General features: G+C 42.8%; 1 protein-coding gene across 1 annotated transcript in view; it reads left to right on the top strand.

Moving 5' to 3' along the window:
• The window catches only part of LOC144798870 (fibrillin-2-like), a 270,888-nt gene that overhangs the window by 56,535 nt on the left and 191,480 nt on the right, over positions 1–22,873 (top strand). Inside the window, exons 3-4 of the mRNA XM_078669959.1 lie at positions 4,240–4,322; positions 18,833–18,931. Of these exons, the coding sequence (XP_078526085.1) occupies positions 4,240–4,322; positions 18,833–18,931 (182 nt within the window). The remainder of the gene's footprint in view (positions 1–4,239; positions 4,323–18,832; positions 18,932–22,873) is intronic.

The following is a 22,873-nucleotide window of genomic DNA, read 5'->3' as shown; positions in this document are numbered from 1 at the left end:
TCACCAGCCACAGAGAGGTAATTCACTATATATTGTGACTAGCAGCCCGCCCCAGCGTTGCCTGGGGCAGAAGGGGGCTGGGGGCAGCATTTTCGGATTGCGGCAGCGTTGCCCGGGGCAGAAGGGGGCTGGGGCAACATTTCAGGCTTGGGTGCAGTCCCGCCCCGGCCCCTGCCCGCCCCGACATTGCCCAGACCGCCTCTCGCCTCCTTCCCGCCTCCCTCCCGCCTCCCGCCTCCTGCCTCCGCCTCCCGCCTCCGCCTCCCGCCTCCCGCCTCGCCTTTGCCTTTGCCTTACCTGAGCCGCCGCTCTTCCCCGCGCTCCGGACTTCACCGCCACTCCTCGCTGCTCGTCACCGCTCCTCCCCGCCTGTCGTCATCACGCACGTTGCGGACATCGCTAGGTCGCGGCCAGCGCTACGTCGCGGCCAGCGCTACTTTTAGGGGACTACTTTGTTTTTAAAGCTTAATTTTTTAATTTACGTTTTTATTTTATTTTATGCAGCCTATGTCCATCTACACACCCTGAGGATTACAACAATGTATTGGGTGTGTGGATTGACGCTGTGGTTCCCGAGTTTACCTTGCCAAAAGGTTTCTGTTCTCTCTTTATAATAGTAGTATAGATAAAGCCAGTTCAATATCACCAATCACAATGCCTTAATTCCACATGGCATTTCTTCCCCCAAAAATCAGTTTCCGGTGTTTTAGTGACATAGTTCCACAGTATTTCGTTCATACAATTTTCAGTATCCTATTTTTGAAGTGGCATATTTCTTCATATATTGGGAGATTACGATTTAGAACATTATGTAACACCCGCCCCACTTCACATTGATCTCTTTCCACCGCATATTGTGATGTAACAGATTCTGTAACCTAATATCACCCTTGTATGTATTGATCTTCAATATTTCTTATATCCAGTCTCAGTTGCATACTATCAGAATAGGCAGTCACATGTTGTTAAGTGCAGAGTTGTAAAAAAGCGCAGCATTGTTACTTTATAGTCGCTTCGGAGAATAAAAATATGTGGAGCAGTCTTTAAGCCGAATGATATAAGTTCAATTGTATGTGAGTGATCCATATCTGCCAGTGCTCTGACATTACCCTTCATGAGTGACCACAGCTGAAATCCATCCTGAACATCTCAGTTTTCAGATGTTTGTAACCACTGATTAGATGATTGGGTTCCACCCTGGAGTTCAATTGTTCTGGGTCCTAGTACTCTCAGACAGTGCTGAATTTGTAAAAATATAAGTGCCATGGTTAGGGTTCTAGTCAAGTGGCCACTACAGCTTACGCCACCCATTGGCCCTTCGAGCGCCACCGATGATAGTAACAACACAAATACTAACATTCACACTCCTACAAGTGTGACAATTCAGACTATTTCAGGCCCCCAAAGTTATAAGAATGTCTTTGGCAGCATGTAATATCCATTTTTAATGTATATTGAATTAATAATTAACTGTTGCTGTGGTCATCTCTGAATTAGCCAGACAGCGTCACCTTGTGGCAGACTGTCACAAGTGCCAATGCTGACAAGTAAGTGTCAGTGCTGAGCACTGGAAACCACTGGCTCAAATTATGCACTGTTCTCAGAGATCTTCCTCTGTGTTTCAGTTGTCCTATCTTTTTATGTTAAGCAGATTGCGGTAAAATTATTTAAAATCACTAGCTGGAATAACAAGTGTTTTTGTAACTCCTCTGAGATTTTTCACTTTCATGTTTTTGAAGTGTGCATATGATTTTGAATTTTATTCTTGACTCCACAGAGGACCAGTAGAGAGCTTTGCTTGCTGGATTTACATGGTCTTGTTTCCTCAGTCGGAGCCAGAGTCCTTATTTAGAGTTCTTTGGACAGGATACTTTGTCAAAATGTGATGGAAAAAGTGTCTGCCGCATTTCGAGTGACAAAGGCTGTATTACACTTGTAATGCATCGTTTAGGATACCCGCCATGTTTGCCAAACTTTAAATATGGGCCAAAGTCTTACAGCTTAATTTTACTCTTTCTGAAGTGTGTCTGATATTGCCGTATTCAAGTTGAGCTATTCCCAAGGCTCTGATTTACTCGACTTTGTGGTGATATTAGAGTAGAGGCCGATTGCCCCAATGTGCCCAGTTCAAAATTGATCTAGCATTTATCTGAGTATCATCCAAGGCTTTTGAATTTCTACAAAATGGTCGGACGTTTTCCAAGAATAATGGCCATTCACAGCATGTATATTTTGACCAGATTCGCCAACCTACAGATGTATATGGATGTGTATGTTGAAGACATCTGGAAATGTCTCATTGCTCTTTCTCCAATCTGATTTGGGTCTTCTCAGTATATGTTTTGAAATGGATCTGGTAATTCACCAACACGTCATCATCTAACATACTCAATTTTACCTGTCGCACAGAGAAATTTCCATTATCGTATTGAACATTCTAAAACATTCCCATGACGTGGATTGTTTTCCCTTTTTTACTGTCCCTCACCAAATGATATATCTGGCAGTGACCCCCTAAAAAAAAAGCTATCCAACCGCCCAATCTAAATAGGGTGGACGGTCAGATTACTAACTCCGATGGATTGTTAGAGGAAGGTTTAAGTTAATGGACTAATTTTACTCCGTCAGCATAAACCTGCTGGTCCATCCACCTCAGGCGGGCGGGAAGAGAGTTTTGCAAGGTGTGCCCTCTCCATCAAACTCTAAATCGGGCCGTAAGTTTCTAATTAATATGTTCATTCTATTTTTTAAAAACAAATCACAAAATATTGGGTAATTTGAACGTCCTAAATCAGGAAAGGAGAAATACAGTGGCACAGAGAGGCGATTTTTCTGTGACAATTGCGTACAAATAAGAAAACACACTTCCTACACCTCCAAAATTGTAACACAGTGTCCACTTTGTGTTGTCCCGATTGAAAATTTGTTATGTTAGAGTGAGTTCTTTTGTATCCATATGAATGAGCTACAAACATTTCAATAATCCCTCGTCAAATAACCCATATTGTCATTGTGTTTTTCCAAAAATGTATATGATATTTGAAAAATAAATACAATGTAATTTGTGGGTGTTCACAGTATTGAAATTCAGCAGAAGGTTTTCAGAGGTTTCCCTGGCTGAACAGGAATTCTTCTTTGGCCTTCCAGATATTGCACTTGAGTTGAAATCTTGCAAAATCAGAATGTGAAAATCTAGTCTCAGATCTGAACCCTTGCTCCAGGTGTTTCCAATATTCAGACACCCCTAGTCAAAGCAATTAGTATATCTAATGGCAAAGCCCATAGGTATGTAAAGGAAATGTGTAAAATAAGTGCAGACATGCCGGGTGTAGAACAGAGAGTGTAACTGTTTAGAGGTGTGAAAATAATGAAGGTATTTCTGGGAGATATGTTTTTGGGGATTATTTTTGGATAACAAGGAACAAGTGTATTCTACATGAATGGAAAGTTATTTACAGACCACAACCTAAGATATCACAACAATGGCACTAGCCATGACATGTAGGGCGTGTAAAGATTGTGCTGTTACTAAACCTTTAGAGAACATGAAGATGCTAATTAATATCCATGGTTACTCCCACTAAAAAGATGGAACTTGAAAAAATGTATATCAAAGCTGTTATAGAGATTTCATACACCACAACACAGCCATGATACAAATGTTAAATATTTGCAATTCATGCTGACAGTAAGCAGGGCCCTGTGCTTTTGCGGATGTGGTGTTTTCCACATCATTACAAATTTGCCGTAGTTGCCACATAACCTATCATCTGTTGCATAATCTGCAGATTTCAACTAAAAATATTGTTTCTAGCCCAAACACATCAAAAGTTACTAAAATACAGCAACACGTGCTGCTGTGCAGGGGAGGACCTTTGCAAAGATTATTTGCTCATCTTTCTGTTGCTTATTTCTGTATTTGATTGTCAAAGTGGTATTAATGAGATTAAATCGTTGCAGAGAAAGTGTTAACATATGTAAAATTTCCAAAATAATGAGGTAATACTAACATACAAACATTTGCCTCACTATGCCACTTAAATTTGGCTTTTCTTACTGCATAATTTAGCTAACCCTGCCGTATAATGTAGTCCTCCAGTGCCGCATAATTCTAGTGTCACTACCTGTTAGACAACACGTGCTTTCTTGTGCCTTTCCAACTGTGTGCCAACAAATATAAATGTTGTTCTGTCAATGGTGACCAATAAGTAACTTGTAACGACGTGTTCTCCGTTTCAGGCCAAACGTGTGTGGGTCCCGCTTCCACTCGTACTGCTGTCCAGGGTGGAAAACGTTACCGGGTGGAAATCAATGTATTGTTCGTAAGTATGACTTCAGCTTATTATACACACATTCTCTGACTGGTGGGTATAATGTATGGCAGTATTAGAAGCCAAAGTGTATTTTGGGGTCCAGTCCAATTCAAAAAAGTTATTTTGCTGCGTTTCTGCGGCATAAAAGCACAAAAAAATAAAAAGACATTACAATAAAATAATATATATTGGGTCAAATACTTACAAACACCATCAAAATACTAGCATAACTTTTTGTCTGGTCATCAGGTGTATTCCAAGTAGCGACTGGCTTCAGCGGTGGGCATTACTTGCATAATTTGCTGTAGCATAATTACATGGCATGACAGCAAATTTACGTGAGATTACGCCGAATTTCGCGAGGAAGGTAACCCTGCTTATAGCTTTGTTTTCTTAGTGCAAAATGCACCCTTGCATTCAAAATGGACACCAGGATGCATTTTATATAAATAAAAAAGTGCTAAATGCAACCAAATAGGAACAGCAGCAGCCACGTGTGCTCTGTTCTGGTGCTCATGGGTAGCCATTTTCCCCATAATTTACGCAAAGTTATCCGAGCAGACATAGTCACTTAACTTTTGGTAATTTCACTTCATAAGAATAACTTGAAATTACTCCAATTAGGCAGACGTGATTAACATTTTGCCCAGGGCTCGACAACTACTGATTGTCATTCACAATTATTTTTCAAGCACCTTGGAATATCTCAGTAGGGCACTGGACTACTTTGCATTTTGATGCTCAAAACACTTAGGGGCCTATTACGATGGCAGGTGGAGTCCCCACCGCCATCGTAATTTGGCGTGGGTATTTGGTGAGCGGGTAGTGGGAAATTGCCAGACGGGCGATGGCGATCTGTCCGCCATTCTAATAGACCCCTTAAAGTCTAAGGGATGAGCTCATCGAAAGCTGGAACAAAGACCCTTATTTGAGGGTGTAACTTAAACAATGAGGCACAGAAAACCCCTTTATTCCCATACTGTTCTCAAAATAAAATAACATGTAGAGAGACCAGCAGGATAGATAAGTAGACCCATTATTATTCTGTGCATGATGATGTGATAAGTTCGGTATTAAATGTAGCGTAGGTTGGCATGAGCTGTGGTTTCTATTGGAGTGTGATGTATTGTTTCGTTTTAAGCCTATTACCAGTGTAGAAGTACTAGGATGGTTGTTTAGGGTTGTATGACGTTACAACGCATGCTTTTACCCCGCATGACATTACAACACAAGTCGTTACAATGACTTGCTGTTGGGGTGCGCTGGTGTTTGGAATAGTATAAATTACTATTCCAACTCCAGTCTGTGCAACAGTAGGGAAGGTGTTGGAGTTAAATCCAACACCTACTACCCCCCTACAGCAAGCCATTGCGTTGTAATGGTGTGCGGGGTAAAAGCATGCATTGTAACGGTTGTTTCCCATTGTTTAGTGTACTTTTGGAGTTGATATGCACTGAGTCTTGGAATTTTGAGATTATTGACATGCTTTCTAACGTTGCGTTTATTTTACTTCATATCTGTCTGTATATTGCAACACAAAATTGTATTTATTTTAAACGTTTTATATAGCGCGAACATGACCCATTAAAAAAGTATATTTTTTTAACATACTTTTATTGATTTTCACAACTTTACCAGTCTCATAACCAGTGGTTACTGGCTCATACATTGCATTGTAATTAAAAGAAAAGCAAACAATTAATTCTCCCACCTTCCCACCAACCCTCCCCTGACTCAGTCTCGCATTTTTATACATGCCCATCGGACGACAGCACAATATAAAACCCTTATACACAATGTCACATTTGCATACCTCGTCCTAAACAATATACATGGAGTTTATACTATCCACGGCTGTACTCTCCCTAGTGCTATGAACGAGCCTATATCATATATATGTGTCCCATTTCTATGCCTGTCGATCTATAGCCACAAATTCTTCCAACATTGCGTTCCATTGTAGTGAAACGGGTATCTTTCTCAACCTCCTTTGCTCGCGCGAACATGACCCATGCAGGTATCAGAGCACTTTATATATGTTTAGAGAGCAAAGACAAATGGAAGCAAGTAAGGCTCTCAAGATATTGGAGAGATCAGCACAAAATTTAGACGCAAATGGATACAGAGGTACAAACAATCATATTTTATGCTGACATATTGAGGGGTCCAAAATCCTTCAAACTTGTGTTGCATTCAATGCCTTACAATATGTGGATTTTAAAGACAGTATTGTATATTAGGCAGGCACCCGAGCAGGCCTTTCGTATGATGGGCAGGCGGATGAACTGTGTCTCATTTTCGATGGTACCTGGTTCCATTGATGTTGTTCCAATGTACAGGGCTTTATGTTCAGAACTAATTTTCTTTGTCATCACCCAAAGTTCTGCTGCAAAATGGGTGATGACTTGAATTTCCTAAGTGTAGAGCAGAGGGGACAGTGTGAAAGTAGGAGGTATGATTGGTCTGTGATCTGACAGGTGCCTGTATGGATGGGAAGCCTACAAGACTGGGTTCTGTTCTAAGCCCAGATGCTCCTTGAGAATATTTGAGATGGGTGGGAGCAGAACTTGGAAACGCAGGCTCCCTATTGTGTTTTTTCACATCTTAAGGTGAGTGCAGGGATATGCCTAGGTAGATGGGTTTGCGTCCCTTTCTGAAACTTTTTGGAGTACTTCTGTATGTTTAGGTTGTCAAGGGTTAGTGGCTTCAAGGGATATGCTTTTTAGCGGGGAACATCCTTTACAACGCAACCTTTACTCCGCACTACCATTACGACGCAGCTATTACCACGCAAGTCGTTACAACGACTTGCGCTGGAGGGCGATGTAGGATAGGGAATAGGTTAATTTTCTATCCAACACCTTCCCTACTATGCACGGGGACTGGAGTTGGAATAGAAAATTAAACTATTCCACTATCCAGCGCCCCCCAATGCAAGTCGTTGTAACGACTTGCGTTGTAAAAACTGCGTTGTAATGGCATGTGGAGTAAAAGCAGGCGTTGTGATGTCATACATCCCTTTTTAGGTTATGTCTATCCAGTATAATCCAGTATAAGCAATATACTCGAAACTATGCAAATCATGCTGTTCTTCTTCATTAACTTCATGCCAGACAGATGTAGGACTACCTTTCTGATGCATATTTTCTCTCTCTGTGTCATCCAAGCCTTGAATGGTAGATGCCGGCTGGTAAAATCAAATATGACTCCTTAAAAAATGCATCGCCGGTCCCCACAATATGATGGTCTGCCTGGCCTTTATTTCTGTCTGCAATTTTGCCACAGATGAGCTACCAGTGCAGCATTTAACTTTTAATACACGGCCAGTTAAATGCGGGAAGAGCGGAGTCAGGCCTCCCTTGTCCAAGATGTCCCTGTTGATCACCGCTGGTATCTAAATCACCATTTGCGCTTCGTGAAATCCAAATATGTTGTGGAAATGGATGTGCACAGTGTCTTCTTCTAGTAATTGTAACTGACCTAGTGAACAAGTGCGCCACCACCATAGTGTTAGGTGTGCTTTTGCAAAAGAACAATCACAACTTATAAACAAGCATTTGCAATGCAATAGGTCTCACACGTGCAAGAGTTTAAGCTATTGGCATTGTAAATGACAATGCCTTTTATTTATCTGTTTTGATAATTAACATTTAAATAAAAGGCATTGCAATGTCAACAAAAGAATTTCTCCTTTGGATAACTTTACTACAGCATCCACATGTATATACACAACATTCAATTCACAGAGGAGCAAAGAAGAAAATATAAAAATAATAAAAGTAGCTTCATGAAAAATGTACAATTTATTCAGATATAAGTTAAAAACACAATATACAATATAATTTGATAAAAATCGATACAATAATACATAAAAATATATAGTATACACAGGTGGGAAACAAAAAGAAGGAAAGTATGATTCCTATTAAACCGAGACAGATACAATAGTCCAATGCCATTAGCTCAGAAATCCGAGGCCTATTTCATTTCAAAGGCGAGGCCGCCATTGTCCCGGACTGCTTGGAAAGTGAAAGCGCGCATGACGAAATTGAATGTTGCAGGAAAGCCTGTTGTGCCTTAAGTAGGAGAAACTCATGAAAGAAAATAGTGCTTACAGACGTACCCTGCAACTACGGAAGTAAAAGGGTTGGTCCTCATGGGAGGTTTCAAATAATGACAAGGCGGTACAAAGAAGGGGCTTACACGCCTATTTACGAATCAGAAGCCAGCATTTATAAAGGACAATGAGACAATCCAATGACAAATATGGGTGGAGAGTGGGCGGGGCTCCAAGTCCATACTCGAATGAAGCATGCCTCGCAGAGCAGCGCAGGCGCTGCCCAGGCTCGACCTAAAAAGATACATTTCAGTCTCTGACTGAACAAGATGTCCCCTGCAGGGGGAGCTCTGTGCACCCAGCATTACAGGCCCATCCCCCATGACGCACTTACATCACATGCCTGCCCGAACAGCGACACACAGCAGCCTCTGAGGTCAGTGGCACCCAGCAAAGTCTGCTGGCTTTCCCCAGAATTGTAAAAAGTACCAGATGCTCTCATTTTCCTTGATCTCCATATAAGGTAAATATTTCTGGAAAGCCGGTTAAGATGGGTTCCTCTTGCTGTGCTTGAAAGTAAGAAAAAAACCTGAAATCTCTGCTTACACAGGTGCAAACATCTGAAGAGAGGGCTTTGCAGACAGTCGGGCAGGGTACTGCTGAGACAGGGGTCTGGGGGCGAACATGATCCTAGCATGTGGGCAAGAGGTGGGGGAGGGGGTGGAGGCTGAGGTAATGGAGGGTGTGCCTCACATGTCAAGGCTCTGACATGGGAGCCCTGGGAGGGGAGCACAAAGGACCCCTCTTTAATTTGCAGGCCAAGCCTTGTACAAACATTACTCATGCTACCCTGCCCCCACATTCTCAAATGTCTGCTTCCCCTCTTGTGCACCATATGCAAGATATGCTCCTGGCTGAGCACATATCATTAAAATTGCATAAGGCCAAAGGCACAATTGCATAAGGCCAAAGGCAACTGACTTCGGAATCTGGGGATCACGGTTCGATCCCAGGCACCGGGTGGAAGATTAGCCCAGCACCATGTGACTCTGGGGAATAGCTTGCTTAATCTTCCTGATGGCCCCCAGCGCCTGGAGACCCTTACGGGTGATTGTGCGCTTTACAAATGTGGATTATTATTATTATTATTGGCAGGCCTCCACTTACCTGGTTACCAGTCTGGTGATTGTTGTCAGGCAAGTTGGGCATGTTGATCCACCAAATAATAGAATCCCGTCTGGATTTCATGATATCTAGAATTATTGTTGTACGACAAAAATATATAAATGTTTTGAAAATGAGAATGAATGTGTAGTATGATTGTGTGAACCGAATTTGACTTTAGTCTCCAATGTTTTTAATTGCTGAGCCCTTCTTGAAAGCCCTCTCAATTTTAATAGTTTGCCCAATTTTCTAGGTTTCATTCCTTTTACACTTTCTGCCCAAAGTATCTGTATTTCAAGAATCCTCTGGGATGAGAGAGGCACTGTTCATAGTTAGCCACTTTGTGTCAAATGTATATGCAAGCTCACAATACATAGGCGTCCGGCACAAAAACATTCAAATGCAACTAATTAGAAGTAAGGCAGCAGAATCAGCTGCCGGGATTCAGCCGCTGAGACTAGCTGTCCATAACTTGTTACATTAGTCACCCCTCAACCAGCACATGAATCAAAGATCCTCTCTATGAAACTCCCTGATTTTGAGAGCACCGGGGCGCTTTCTTAGATCCATAGTCCAAGCCCCACTCCACCAAGTTGGCTTTCTTGACTCAATGTGCAAACGTCATCGATGAAAATTGTGGTTGTAAAATATTTTGAATCTAAATAATTGGAATGAATAACTTTGGATTTCAAAGCCATATAATACAAGTAAATTTCTTGTTGGAATTATTTCTTCCATGGATAAAGAGATTACAATCCTCCTTTGCGGCTGAACATGCTACCTTATCTCATAGCCTATTCCTTCCTCCAGTTTTTCCTTTACTTTCTGAATGACACCTAGTACTCTGCTTCACAGTTTGGTAGTAGCCTAGCCCATTCTACCTTTGGACACAAATATTTTATTTTATTTATTTTAGAGGTTTTATATAGCGCTGGCGGGACCCAGGGGTATCAGAGCGCTTTACATTTTTGAGACAAGAAGGTCAATAAGACAGGGAACATACATAGCACCAGTGTATATATACAGCATATAAGTCTCCGCATGACAGATTTCAAAATTATAAATGTGGGAAATAAGCACACCAAAATGTGGAAGAAGTGATAATCGTACAAAGTTGTACGATGGAGGGAGTGGAAAGGTGAGGCCGAGGTGTCGTTGAAACTGGGGTTGAAGTTTAAATGTGTCAAAATACAGGGCTGGACTGGCCATTCTGCCTCTATAGCAATTTCCCCGTGTGATGCATTCCGTAGTCTGCTTTTGTGCAGGATAGACGACAGTGACCCAACCAATGCCTCAATTGTCTGATTCTAGTCATATCCTCCTGCAGTGTTGGGTTAGTTAATAATTTGGAAATTTTTATCAGGGCTATTTTTATGTAATACGCACCATCTACTCCTTTCCTGGCTCATGTGGCTCCATCATCAGGAAGTGGCGGCCTGAGCCAAGGCTTGTGGATTGCCCTTCCTAAAATTCCTGCCTTTTGTAGCTGAACATATTTTGCATATCATGTTAGATATCTCCTATTTGGATGTCTCTAAAATCAGATCTTTAACACTTTGGTCAAGATAGTATTTAGTGCTCCGGTATAGTTGGCTACATTTATTCTAGACTAGGTTCTAGGACCATTCCTTCATAAACCAGAGATTGATGAATTCTACCGATGTTTTGCAGTGGATTGTGTCTTTAATTAGACTCACCCAATAATCTGTCATTCTCTTGCTTCAGTGCAGATATTACGGTGACCACAGTGGCCGAGAAGGGGACGACACTTACCTTTCGGAGGTCGTTCTCGGCTAAACAAATCTATGCTACGCAATTGTCGAATATTGGGCTGAGACTTTAGGGTGATGCTCACCTACCAAGTACTCAGAGTCAGTAGCGTTATTCCCCATAGTACCGACATTTCCTTCATTGTCATCTACCGCTGTCTTCTAACTGGGCGCTCCTGTTGTCACTTGGAATTACAGTTACGATTTATGCGAGTTTGCAAGGGGAACTTAATATTTGAATATCCAATGTGTCTTTCAGTAACCCAAATCAATTATTTAATGTTTAAACTACGAACAGTTAATGTATTAAACCATCTCAGGTTATGGATCGGCTCATGATCTTCCCAATCTAGTTCACGTGCACCCCAAGGTGAGACGCTGTTTAAGACTAAATGATGTCATAATAGCTGTAATAATCAAACTCAACTTCATGAAACAAATGGACATTCCAAAGCCCTTATTGGTGGTAATGGTTCATGATGTAGGCTTCGTTAGAAGGGTGAACTTTTTTTCTTTCACCAGAGTCCCCGTTAATGCATTGCTTTAATTGTGGGAAGGCATCGCTTTCCTTTGTTTTGCCAGTCCAGACCACCAAGCTGCCATTCAAATCTGCTATAATCATCTCCCATTTAGTGAATCAAAGATGTTGTAAGAAAACATTAAGCCAATCAGTGTCAGCCATCTCATCATAAGTGCTGCAAAAATAAGGTAATATTGGTGGTGTGCAAGCTTGTCAAGGTGTGAAGAATGTTCTTGACGCGATGATAAGTCTGAAGGCTAATGCAAGCAATGGATAGGTGGTTTCAATCACCTAATACCTGGATTTATGGTGCATTCGGCTATCATGCGACCATGGTAATGGGGCCAGTTTTTAAGCTCCCACGGGCAATGTAAAATACCTTTGCTTTGGGAACCTAAGAAGACTGGCTACATTGAGCACTAAATGTGTGCAGGTGGTTGCCGGTGCGCACCACCAACACATATTTCCAGGGACTGGGTTGGTTTTCCTGCAACCTCCCTCATTGTCCCTATCTTGTCTGCAGCACCCAATCTTACACAAAGCAGCAAGAGATAGAAGATGTTTGCCTCTTTTATAGCGTGTGTGTTTAACTTTATTTCGATACAGTACGTATCATAAAAGCAGTACAACATCAATTAAAACAGTACAGAATATACAAAGTAGTACTTTAAGATTTAAAAGATAAAAACAATAGGAACAAGTGTGCAGATAATAATATCCCTTTCCATATATACACCAACTTAAAATTCAGTTTTAACAAGGGACATTTTACTGGAGCAGCAACATCCTTGAAGTTCTTAAGCGCCAAGCCCAACCTAAAAATTTCGCCATGCAACATGCAAAAAACGGGCGTGCATCTGAGCGCAATATACGTAGGGCTTCAACATGTGACCTTGTTCCCAAAGTCTTGCACAAGGGCTTTAGCCATTTCGATCTTGGTGCTACATAGATTTTGCACTCAAACAAAAAGTGGGCGACAGACTCAGCCTTTGTAACACAGAACGGGCAGTAAGGAGGCGTTTGGAGCGGGGGGTTCCAAGAGGAAGTAAATAGTCCTAAAGGGAGCACACCCACCCTAAATTTAAAATACAGCGATCTGTCTCCAGACTTATGGATTTGGTCCAGATAGGGTTCCCTATAAGGTAGCTCCTTAACTAGCAAGAACTGGACGACAGATTTACAGTGGTTGGGATTGGACATTCGCTTGTTATCTACCCATAGCCAATATGCCTTCTTGAGTAGCTGTTTGGGAGGTGCAGTTTTGTTAACCCAGGCATCTCCCAAACCCAGCTCATAGAGCAGGAGTTTGACTTTCCTCAACCAGGGTACCTTATTACAACCTGGGAGCGACAGAAGATCTCTTAGGGCATCCGCATAGCTACAGAGTTCAGGGACATTCCATATCCGAGACCAGAGTAGCAAAGGGCGCAATTTTGCTTGCTCGCAGATTGGGCGTGTGCCTGTATCTAACAAGAGAGGGATTGTAGGGGTACTGTGGGGAAGCCTCATCAGGTCTTTATGAAAATTGTTTTCGAGATGGGCCAAGGTATCAACTCTCTGCGAACCCCACAGTTCAGCCCCATACAGGGCTGCGCTCACAACCCTAGCTCTATAGATATCAATCAGTGCCCCAATTGGTTTTAGAGAAGAGGCTCGCTGTTCTTTAAGCAAGGCTCCAGTAGCCCTCTTGTGTGTCAGGAATACCTTCTGGTGGTGTGCTTTCCAGGACATGGTATCGCTGAGACGTATTCCTAAGTAGTCGAATTCTTTGACTCTTTCCAGAGGGATAGAGTCTAAGACAGGAGGAATAACAGATTTCTTGGGGGGGTTAAGGACAAGAAATGTTGTCTTGCCTATGTTTATTGCAAGTTCCTTGGAGTCGCAGAAGGATTTAAAAGAAGTGAGCAGTTTCTGGATGCCCGCTGGTGATTTAGATATCAGAAGGGTGTCATCCGCAAACAGGAGCGTGGGAACTTTAATGCCCGCCAGGGTAGGTGCATCTGCAGGATGTTGTAGCAGATGCTCCACCACTCCGTTGACATAAAGAGAGAACAGAGTGGGGGCAAGCACGCATCCCTGGCGGACGCCCCTGTCTACTGGGATTCGAGATGTTTTTTCTCCCTGGACACCCCATCTGATCTGGGCAAAGTTATCCTCATGGAATTTTCTGAGGAGGGACAGCAGGTAGGGGGGTAAGCCTAAACCGTCGAGGACATTCCAAAGTAGTGCCCGTGGGACCAGGTCGAAGGCAGTTCGCAAGTCAATAAAGACTAGGTACAAACTGCCCCCTCCCAGCACCACTACTTTCCAGTATAACATTAGGAGACGGAATGTCTGCTCGATGGTGCCTGTCCCTGATCTAAATCCTGCCTGAAAGTCAGACAGAATCTTTTCCTCATCGATCCACTGCAAAATCCTGCCCAGTACCACCTTTCCTGCCACCTTTTGGGTTGAATCCAGTAAACTGATGGGACGATAATTGGCTGGATCATCCCTACTGCCTTTCTTAAAGATTGGCACTACTTCAGCGCCTCTCCAAGAGTCAGGAAAGGAGCCTCCCAGTAGAACCTCATTTAAGAGTGTGGCAATCAATCTGCCCCATACTGCTGGATGGGACTTTAGCAGGTCACCAGGAATCCCGTCAGGACCCGGAGCCTTGTTAAAAACAATACCTCCAATGGCCCTTTCGACTTCCTGGGTGGTAAAGGGGTCGTTGATAACTATAGGAATAGTTGTTGGGCAGATCATGAAGCCTTGAGAAGGAGTTTCCCCCGGTGTACCAGAGTATAGATTGGAGAAATGGGCAAACCAAACATCGCCGGGAATGTTGCAGGTTAACTGCTGATCAATGGGCTTATTTCTTGCTCTCAAGAGATCCCAGAACCCCTTTGAGTCCTTCCTATTACTGGCCTCAGTTAGCTCCCGCCAAAAGTGATTTTCATGAGTCTCCTTCGCCTCAGTCACCGCTTTTTTATAAAATTTCCTTGCGGAACTGATAGTCGCCGGGTCCCTGTTTTTTACTGCACAGATGAGCTCCCTCTTCGTAGCTCTACATTTAGCAGAGTACCATTTATCTTTAGCCTTAGGGACACTATTAGCAGCGGACCTAACCTTAGGTCGAGGGATAACAAACAGCTCACTCAGCATTGCTATGGTCTCTGTAAATAAAGGTAGCACGTTTAGGCTGGATAAGCATAAGACATCGAGCTGGGACTCCACCACAGACAGAATGGCCCCAGCTCGCATTAGTCTGCCCTCGTCTGCTTTGACTTTAGCCCACTTCAAGCGCCTGCTACAGTTTGTCGGTGCAACATTATAGGATGATTTCCAGATGTGAGGGGACTTATCCTGTTTCTTTATCTGCCACGGGGAAGTAAGGGTTAGAGAGAGGGGGTTGTGATCGCTGTCGGTAGACACAATAACCTCCATATCTTTATGGAGAGGCCAAAGATTGTAATTCAGCATGATGAAATCAATTCTGGAGGTGTGGCCCGTCCTATTATAAGTATGGGCACCTCCAGGGTCCGATTTGGAACGACCATTCGTTGAGCGTAAATTGTGCTCCATGCAAAGTGCATTTATATCTATCGCACTTTGCGTCCATTTTGGGATTGGATCGAGAGTCAATATCGGAATTCCTCTTTTTGAGTCCTCATCGAAAGAATCCAAAATGTCCTCCTTTGCCAATGGTTCGAAACAGCAGTTGAAATCGCCTGCAAGGAGAACATAGGAGTCAATTTTGCAGGCAGCCAGATCGTTACTTAGGCCTGTCGATGGTAGATTTGATAACCCGTTCCTGGCGCCTCTCAAGTAAAGATTAAAGACCTCTAACGTCCTCCCCCCTTCGCAGTGGATTGAGATTCTCTGTAGGTCAGAAGATTTAGTGGGCCTAGAACTTACTTTTAGGCCCAAAGCAATGCTGACCCATATTAGGAGGCCTCCCGACGGACGACCCTTGGATCCATTTTTCTGGAGAGCTGGAACAAAGTAGGTTGCAAAGCCTACCCTATGTTTTGGTTCCTGGGTCCATGTTTCTTGCAGGATACAGATGTTATAAGGCTCAAGAAACGCATTCCACTCTGGGTTATCAAGGTTACGGACAAGCCCTGCCACATTCCAGCTAACAATCTTTAGCAGTGATGCCTCTATAGGGGAATGAACAGCGAAGTTGGCATTTTCGAATTTGGAAAGCACATCCTCAGAAGGAAGACTATCTAGGGGCTCATTTTGTGGGATGTTAGATGTCATAGTATCCACCAACGCAAAGTTAAGTGCTGGAATAGCTTGGGTTGGAGGCATAGGTGTAGTATGTGGGGGCACCAACTGGACCTCCCTACCACCTGGACAAAAATCACCTAGAGTCAGATCGCCTTGAGCTACCCTGCTCGTAGTTATCAACCCTCCCTCCCGAGATGGGCTGTTTGATGTTCTAACCAGGTCAGAAGGGAGGTCAATAAATAAGGAATCCCTACCACCACAAGCAAAATCAGGGGGCCCTTCAGCTTCCAGTGATTGTTCATTCCTCAGTGTGTGGAAACCCAGGTCCCTGGGCAGTCAGTCTACTTCCTCAAGGCCTCCGAATCTGTTTGAAGTAGGGAAACCATTCCAGTTTGGGTAGGGATTCACACGATTGTTAGGGCGGCTTCTCCTAGCTTGGTGGTTAACAAGTGACCAGTTGTTTGATTGGTTATATGTAGGGCGTGGAGGATAGAAAAAGGACAATGGCCTGGGGATGACAGAAGATCCTTCACTACAGGGCCACGAGCATATATGCTGCGCTGTATGAGGATCATCAAATGTTACAACTATACAATCCCCAGGGTTGCTTTTCCTCGTAGGACCCACCCATGGAGTTCTACGCACCATCAAGACTCTGCTTCTATGGCCATTGGGAATTGGTCTATTGACATTAAGCCAATGCATTATTTTATTTTGCAACGACCAATGAGTCTCATATTGGTCATTAACAATCTGGGGAACACCCGTCAGGACAACCACAAAATCGTTAACCTCCGGTGGGAGGTCAATGTAACCCCCTCTAAAGTTGCTCTTAACTGGGGGATCCTCGATAGGCTGGTAGCCCTTATTACCAGGATGAATTATGGGGGTGACTCCAGGTTTAAGATTTGCAGGGTGGTGTGTAGGGACGCATTTAAAGGTCTTGGGGTTTGTGAGACTCGAAATTTGATCCACAGGCACTGTCCTTGGTTTAGGGACCGGGCAAGTGGTAGGAATTATAGGGAGAGGTTGATGGACTTGTGGTGTTGGTACTAAAGGTACAGTGTTAGTAACAGAAACACCCTTATTCTCAAGACTTCTCAGGCCGAAAGTGGCAAGAGCAATAATGCTCTTTTCCATTTCGAGTAAGCTATTTTCGATCCGTGAGAGTCTGAGGTCTAGAGGGGAGAGGAGTTTTTTTAAAGATTCCCACACTAGATCAATGAATTCTCTATCGTTGTTGGCCAACCCATCCACCCGCAGGTCCTCATCTACAGAAAACAAGTTGGCCAGCTCAGTGGCTGGCTTGGTGATTAACCCAGCCCCCCCCCCCTCCATTACGGGCTGTACCACTGGGACCTGTACACCATGAGTGGTGCTAGCTACGCCATCTAGTCTTACCAAGTCATGTGGGACCGCAATCTTCGCCTTCTTCCGCGAGTGGGCGGAACAAGAACGATGTTTCCGTTTAGGTAAAATTGCGCCAGGGGCCTCTTTTATTTCCTATGAGGTCATGGAAACAGAAGAAGGATGGCCAATATGATGGATAAGGGTCGTCATTCAGCGTATTGGCCGCACTTCTATTCCCATCAATCGGAATGAAATCGTGACAATTACAAACCACAATGGAAACAAAAGAACTGTTGCACACATTGTCAGATGTATTCGTCCATACATTCGCTGCCCTTCACTCCCCCTAGTCATGCACCCTTCCCCGATCTCTTCTCCACATCCTCCTACTCCGAGGATCCTCCACCAATCCTCTACCTAATATTCTAACGTGTGCCTCAAGCTCATTAAAAAAGTATTCATTTGTAGACTCCCGCAAGGTGTCCGTCTTGTGGTGTTTGTCACCCCCTTCCTTACCCTGAATTTTCACCCTTATCACTACTTTTTCTTCCTCCTTGTTCTTCTCTTTACATCCAAGAGAGCTGTGAGGAGCAGAGTACCAGCTAACCAAAATACAGTGTCCCACTTATAGTATGCAGCACACCCTCCTTGACCTAGTCATACATAGCTCATACTCCCCCTTCCCAAACTTCCTCCTTGCCTCTTCCTATCCTTGTGTGCAGAGAGTGTGTCAAGGTTGAGGTACCTGAGACATGTGAAGTCTTGATTGTGACATGTAAATGTTCAAAGAGGGCGTCACAAACGTTCTTTTGAGGTCAGACTCCTTGTATAGACGAATATTCGCTTTTCTCCGTTTCGGTGTTTTTGTGGCATTGAATCATGTTTTTGTCTTATAAGGCAGATAATTCACAAATGTCTCATTCTTCCAAACATAGGTCAAAAGTTTAGGATGGGCCAACAGTATGGATGGAAAATCAATAAGTTAAACAGTAAAATTATATGCCTCGCCTGGTTTATACTCCACTGATGCTTTAGAGGCATAGAAAATGCCCCATTTGTATTTCTGCTTAATGTTGACCGGAAACCTCTTTCTTCTGTATTACATCTTGCAATTAAGAAATAAAAGGAGCCCGCTGATGTGAGACATATAAAAAAGGACTAGTCTCAATTCTGTATTTTAACGATTACAAGTTTTTGAAAGCAAACCCCATGTCCTGAATTCCTTTTTAAATTTTCGTGCCAAAAAAAAGCTTTTTATTATCAGACCTAGAATTTAAGATTTGACCGCCTCACCAGCAGCCTAGATCCCCACCAGACAAAATTTAGAGATGTCTTTTGCTTGAGCCCAGATTTATCCTGACCATCATTTTTTGCCAGGATTGAAGAAGCCTGCCTCTATGATGCCATGTTAACCACCCCTATATCTTCTTTGTTTCCCTAGCAATTTGTCGAAACTCCTGTGGTGATGGATTCTGTTCCCGGCCAAACATGTGCACATGCTCAAATGGACAACTCTCTCCAACCTGCGGATCCGGTGGAGGTAGTTTCAATCTTACTACTTTTTTTTTTGTTCGTTCAAGTGTGCGTTTCATGGGTGCAAAAGGCAAATTTCAGAAGTCACATAAATAAATGTGTAAAATTTGATGAAGGTAAGAGACATACAGGGATATTGCTGCTCCATCTTTGTATTGAGGTCCATTCGAATAGGAAGCATGACTTTTTTTTAACCTATTAATGTTTATATTGACATTTTCTTCTTCGGCCCGATTAAGCATCACTTTGAGTTGAGCAACCAGAAACCGAAGAGTAAACTATTGGACGATGGATTTATTGGCCTGCGAATCCTGTGTTTGTACGTTTACATATAAGTAGTTTACTTCCATTTTGAATGGTGACCATTTATATCTTATGAATAATATTCTTAGATTAAATAACTACAAAAAATGTAAATATTGTGATATATAGTATGAGCAGTGAAACAGGACATGAGGTCTCCTACTGTGGATCCCGACTATGAAACTTCTGTTGCTTTCGATCCCATCTGTGCTTCAGGAAAAACCTGAAACACCAAACTTGTACCCTTCTGCATGGTGTCAGTTAGGGTTAGCGGGTGTAGCAGCTGCTCCCCATAGTTTGTCTTTCAGTACCCATAGCACTGTTGTCCATGGTTTCAAAGGGCCATGATACAGCAACTGTGTGGAACGTATACAGAGGCGTTGCAGCCTGATGTCTTTCTGTAGTTTGACTCTCCTAATCCCCTACATTCTTTTGAGAGTCCAAGCGAAGGACAAGAAGCAAAATCTTTGATATCATACTTGGCCAGTGTGTGAGTAATGTCCTTCCACTCACTATGACATTCTGATGACACGAAGTCCATGACCTTCAGACAAAGAAAGACATTGAACCAAACTCTGAGTGTGGTCCCTCTCTTGCTTCCAAGATGCCCTTCACAGCCTAACATTATGCTCTAAAAATAGAATATAATTTAACATTGGAAGTCTCTAAAAGGCTGGTTTGCACAATATTCCAAAGTAACTCAGGAGCATTGAAAAACTTGGCCATTGGGCAGAGTAAATGTATACTAACCAAAGGCAATGTTGAGGTGTGTTTCTACACATTCTTTGGGTGTGCAACTATGTGGACTTGCCCATTGGATAGGAGAGGAGCGGATGAATATCTTTATGACAATGTCTGGTTAAACCATATATTTATTTAGTTGCTTTTAGTTTGGGCCTTATTTAGCCTCCAGAAGTGAGCTTGTTAGGCGATTAGATTGGCAGTGACCATCATCCCTGCATTCCTAGCAGAGGACTGCCTGCCATACACAAAGATCCCTACTTGTCGGGGTGGAATAGTATTTCCAACAATGCTCCTACCAATGCAGCCGACGCGATTTCAGCAAAACTGAATTGTGGGTGACCATCTGTCTTATTTCAGCCCTCTGGCCATTCCTTTTTGTTCTGCATCAAATATCAGTCTAATTGTTTCTTTCTTCAGAAGAAAATTATAATGTCCGTGGCGTTCAAGGAATTGCCACCCTGTGCATCAAACCCAATTTTCTATTTTCATCTTGTGCCACCATACCCGCACATGGAGTCCTCTGCTGGGAAAGTGAGTGGCATAACTGTCACTTAAATTCATCAGGCTATCTCCCACTGTGACCAAGCATCTCTGTGATGGTTAGGGCATATTGGTCCATGTTTTCCAATGGCAGAGGAGCTGAGGGTCTTAAGTCTGAAACCTGTTAGTCTGATGACATGGAAGTGAGGTGTGAGAACTGCTAGTTTGGTGGATATATGCTCTATCAATTTGTTTAGCTGCTCCCAGTCAGTCAAACCTAAAAAGTTGTATTAATACAGAGGGATAGTAGTAATTGCCTTTTGTTTTACATAATAAAACATTCCAGGAAGTTTATGTCTTTACTTCTGTACAGGTGAATAATTGGGGACTGTTCTGTGGTCGTCTGCCAGTAACACAGAGGCTGCCATATTGTGCGGGGTTAAACACCGTATGAGTGTTCTACCTGGTGTTGGTAAACCCCGCGAGGAGCTATATCTAATTATAAAGTTAAATGCCACTCTTCCTTAGAAAAACCTTCTTTCACAAACTCTTGCTATGCCCCTCTAGCAATTACTACATGTCTATCAGAGCCCAGAGATGATTTAGATCATAATATGAGAGGAGAAATGTCCATAACATGTCAATACATGAATAAGAAAAGTTATTGTAACATTGCTCCTCATCTATGTACTTTGAAGATCTATATAACATAACGTGTATTTGTAAAGTGCACGTTCACCCAGAGGCATCTTGGGGCTGAATAAGAGATGTTCATTGTTACCCAACTCAATGGTACTAATTTTATCGACCTCAGATGGATGAAAGGCTGAGTGGACCCGCCGGGATTTGAACCTGTGACCATGAGGTCAAACACAGGCCGCTGCAATTAGTCCACTGAGCCACAGACCCTGCTTCTATGTAAAGCATAGAATCTATACCTCAATATTTTTGAACCACAGTTTTTTCCTCAATATTCTGGTGGAATGGCAGATTTTTTTGGTATGAAAGTCTCAAATAACAAATATTGAAATAATACATATTTGTAGTTTACTTTTTGGCATGACTTGCTACTCCAAATACAGAAATATTGGAGGTGATTGGCTGTTTTGATGATATTGATCGATCCGAATAAGCTCACCCTGATAGCAAACTTCAGCGGATCAACAGAACAACTTGATGCTCTTGGTACATATAAACAAGACTAACCCACTTGTGCTGTTTCTTCTTATGCTATATACCAATCAGTGTCAGCTTCTCACAGTGCCCCCATCCCCACTTCCAGCTCCCTACCGCCCACTAGTAACCAGCCCTCTTACTCACACCAGTGGTAGCTCCCCATTGCCTCCCAATGATAGCCGCCCATGTCTCATCCATTCTTTTTCACTCTGCCAGTCAGTGCAAACTCCTCATAGTACCAACCTATGACAACTTATTATTACGCCCATTCGTGCCACCACCAATGCTCAGTTATGGACCGGATCTATTGGACGTTTGGAAGAATGTAAGTGAATGAAAGAGTTACGAACCCTGGCCTATTAGGAGAGAAGAAAGCACCTCAAAACAGGAAATCTTTTGCTCTGCTTTACTGGATTGTTTCTTTGGACTTTGTCTTGTTTGTGGCCATTTTGGGGATGAACCCTGGATCCTTACACATTTTGCTGGTACAGGTTCCTCAAAAGTAACTATGATAGGATGAGACACTGAGACTGACAATGACATTACTGGCTAGATTTGCACAGGATGACATTGTTGGAGCAGGCGTGACCAGGCAGTCGGCTTGTGTGTGTTAAAGCCAATGTTTTGGAAAGAAAAGCAGATGCATCTTTGCTGGCAGTACAACTCCACCTTATCTTCACTGCTGACGTTGGAAAGTATGTCCTTGCAACAGATGAACAAAGATGCACATAACGTTCTTATTACGCCCCTGCTTCATAAGCCTTACAGAACGCAACGAGCATGCTCTGTCTAAGCCCAATGAAATCTGTTCTCCATTAGTGATCGTGGAAGGACTTTGCTCAGTAGCATCTAGATGCAGACTGATTCATCACCCACATTATCAACTATTCTTTTAAATAAGATTGCAAACCATAAATAGAGCCTTTTAGTTGTAATAACTGAATTACGGCGAGAGTGGGCACTGAAGTGCCCTTGTAAAATATGATCTTAAAATGCATTGCAGATCCATTACTACTTGTGCTAGTTACTTCCGAATATGTTAACAGAGACATTGAACTCCCCCAGCATGAATAATCTCTAAACCTGTTAAATAGCTACTACAAACCATGCAGATGTGAAGTGATTGATTCTCCAACAGCTTGAAACCATTTCAATCTTGGATGCTAAATAGGCACAAACACTACCCAGAACACATACACATCTATATACTGTTGAGGTAAATTGCAAGTAGTGTGTAGACTGAAAT

Source organism: Lissotriton helveticus, chromosome 12, assembly GCF_964261635.1.
Source record: "Lissotriton helveticus chromosome 12, aLisHel1.1, whole genome shotgun sequence".
Lineage (NCBI taxonomy): Eukaryota > Metazoa > Chordata > Amphibia > Caudata > Salamandridae > Lissotriton > Lissotriton helveticus.
Note: the sequence above shows the minus strand (reverse complement) of the source record. Positions and strands in the feature narration are given on the sequence as shown.